Source organism: Marmota marmota, unplaced genomic scaffold (genome assembly GCF_001458135.2).
Source record: "Marmota marmota marmota unplaced genomic scaffold, marMar, whole genome shotgun sequence".
NCBI lineage: Eukaryota > Metazoa > Chordata > Mammalia > Rodentia > Sciuridae > Marmota > Marmota marmota.
Genome location: NW_025999891.1, coordinates 635,008 through 638,267, shown reverse-complemented (window position 1 = coordinate 638,267; position 3,260 = coordinate 635,008). Strand labels below are relative to the sequence as shown.

Below are 3,260 nucleotides of genomic sequence, written 5' to 3'. Positions count from 1 at the left end.
TTTTTTTTCAGTTCTGGTGATTGAACACAAGGCCTTGTGCATACTAAACATGTCCTCTACCACTGAGCCATATTCCCAGACTTCTTCTATATCTTTTTTTATTTTAAAATTTTTTTAGTTGTTCTTGGACACAATACTTTTATTTAATTTTATATGGTGCTGAGGATCGAATCCAGTGCCTTCTACATTCTAGGCAAGTGCTCTAGCATGAGCCACAACCACAGCCCCCTTCTACATCTTAATATCACCGTTGGTATGTGTCTCCCCAGTTAGACTCATGGTTTCTTCAGGGCTTGAGGTGCTTAGTGAACAATGACTCAAAAAAAGACAGGAATCTGTAGGAAATTGTTTCCATGTTCCCCCATCTACAACCTCACCAGAGCCCTCAACCCCAAAGCTCTTACTCCACCTTCCCAAGTCTCAGTTTCCTCATCCAGAAAAGGAAGTGACAGGATTAATGTGAGACTCACAGGGGCTCATGGTGGCCACCCAATCAAAGACAAAAGTAATGATGATAACACTGACCCTTCCTCACCCAGCCAGCCAGCCGGCCCTCCTGGTCTCACCTGAGCAGCGTTTCTGCAGCCTCAGAATTTCCAGGTGCAGGTCTCGAAGTAGTGCCATCTGCTCCTTTTTCAGGAAGCTGATGTGTCGCTGCACGCTCTGAATCTGATGCTCCAGGGACATGGTATCCATGGTAACCCAGGCGAAGGCCCCACCTGGGGAGGACCACAAAGTGAACACACATCTTTTGAGCCCATCTGTCCTGCCACACTGTCAGATCCCTCGTGGTCGCCTCTACTCTGGAGTCTTCTTGTCACTGGGTAGACAGTTCTGCTACCGCTGTCATTTCTCCTCTATTGACTCACTCAAGCTTCATGAACAGTGGGTGAGTTGTCAAGGAAGTAAAATTATTCCCATTTAAGAGATGAAGAAGCCGAGCACGGTGGTGCTCACCTGGAATCCCAGCAATTTGAGAGGCTGAGACAGGAGGATTGTGAATTCAAACTCAGGCTCAGCAACTTAGCGAGGCCCTAAGCAACTCAGCGAAACCCTCTCTCTAATAAAAAATAAAAAAGGGCTTGGGCTGGGGCTCAGTGGTTAAGTGCCCTTGAGTTCAATCTGTAGTAACAACAACAACAACAACAAAAATGCATTAAGAGATGAAGAATCGGGCTGGGATTGTGGTTCAGGGGTGAGTGCTTGCCTTGACTGGGTTCCATCCTCAGCAATGCATAAAAATAAATAAATAAAAATAAAGGTATTATGTCCATCTACAACTAAAAAAAAAAAAAAAGGAGATGAAGAACCAGAGGCTCAGGAGGAGCTTGCTTTATTTTTGTTCCTGTGTAACTTTGGATTCTTATGCTCAGAGAGAAAAACAAATGGAATAGCAAAGAGACTACTTGGGGGGTGGGTCTAGCTGCCTCTTCATAAGCTGTGTGACTTAGGGCCAGTCCTCTTCCTCTTTGGGCTCTCAGTTTTTCCATGGGTAAAATGGGAGAGTGTGGACAGGATGAACCTGGAAGTCTCTTCCAGCTCTGGCATCCCACAAGCATCTCAGCTCCAGGGTGACTTCAGCTCAGCTGGCAGGGCTGCCAGACTGTTTGAGCCACAACCCTCCCCAGGTCAGCTCCATTTCTTTCTTTTTTTGGTGGGGTAGGTACTGGAGATTGAACCCAAGGGCAGTTTAACACTGAGCTACCTCTCTGACATTTTTTATTTTTTAAGACAGGGTCTCACTAAGTTGCTTAGGGCCTTGTTAAATTTCTGAGGCTGGTTCCGAACTTGCCATCCTCCCGCCTCACCCTCTTGAGTTGCTGGGATTAGAGGTGTGAGCCACTGTGCTCAGCTAGTCAGCTCCATTTCCCTGACTTAAGCAGGGCCCTATGCTCCTCCTAGCCACAAAGAGGAAGATCTGATGAATGTTTACTGTGAGCTGAAAGGTCGTGGGGTCCCTTTGTAAAAGAGAACTGAGAGAGGGTGATACAGAGACTCACACAGTAAATCCCATGGCAGAAACTAAGTCATTATAATGGGCCAGGGAGATGTGCAGTAATGTTGGCTGGGTTTTTCAGCCTTCCCTGTGGTTCTGCCCTCTTCCCAATGACTCTCTTTCATGACGATCTGTATCCTGGAAAAGCAAAGGCAGAAGGCAAGAATATGGGGCCCTGGGCACTGGGTTGCAGGATTCAGAGCGCATACCTTCTCTGTCAGAGGGGTTCCTAAGGTTTGAAAAACCTGCCTCCACCTGCCCCAGGAATTCCACAGCCGGTGAGAGAGGGAGATGAGGAAGACAGCTCTATTTAGCAAATGATCCTTTCCAGGTTGGCTTCTATGTGAGACTTTCATTTGTAGGGTCACCTGAGAACCTCACATGTTAGCTTTCTCTCCCTGGGCTCCCTTTTGGGCTATTCCTCTCACCCCACCATTCCCAACCAAGTAGGTATTTCATTTTAGCAGTGGGGGGAGGGGCTTTGGCCTGTAGGAATCACTGTACATTTACTGACTATCTATGTTCAAGGAACTTTTTATTTTTCTTTCTCACACTGAGCATTAAAACATTGTATACTCTACCACTGAGCTATACTCCTAGCCCTTTTTATTTTTATTTGAGATAGGGTCTCACTAAGTTGCCAAAGCTAGGCTCAAACTTGGGATCCTCCTGCCTCACTCTCCCAAGTTACTAGGATTATAAAATCACAGGATGTGTCACACACTCAGATATTTTACTTTACTTTTATATTTATTTTTACAGGGCTGGGGAGTCAAACTTAGGGCCTCACACATTTGAGGCAAGTATTTTACCACTGAACTACAGACCTAGCCCATAGAACCTATTTTACACTTGTATTCAGGAAAGGTTTCTTTAAGGAAGTAACTTTTAGGCTGAGACCTTGTGGTAGGCAGAATCCTAAAATGGTCCCTGAATTTCCCAGTCTCTGGTATACACGCCTTCTGTTATTACACCTTCATCTTGAATGTGGGTGGGACTACATATATGATGGATTTCACTCCAATGAGTATGTTATATACAAAAGAGACGGGCTTTTGCAGATGTAACTAAGGTCTTTAAACAACTGACTTTGAGTTAATCGAAAGGGACAATATTGGGGCTGGAGTTGTAGCTCAGTGGTAGAGTGCTTGTTTAGCATGTGTGAGGCACTGGGTTCGATCCTCAGCACCACATATAAATAGATAAAGTAAAGATCCATCAATAGTATATATATATATATATATATATATATATATATATATAT

The 3,260-nt window shown here is 44.8% G+C and overlaps 1 protein-coding gene across 1 annotated transcript in view; it reads right to left on the bottom strand.

Annotated features, from left to right (window-relative positions):
* Ccdc92b (coiled-coil domain containing 92B) overlaps positions 1 to 3,260 on the bottom strand; it is a 30,520-nt gene that overhangs the window by 19,435 nt on the left and 7,825 nt on the right. Inside the window, 1 exon segment of the mRNA XM_015500924.2 lies at positions 567 to 719. Within this exon segment, the coding sequence (XP_015356410.2) occupies positions 567 to 696 (130 nt within the window). The 5' untranslated portion in view covers positions 697 to 719.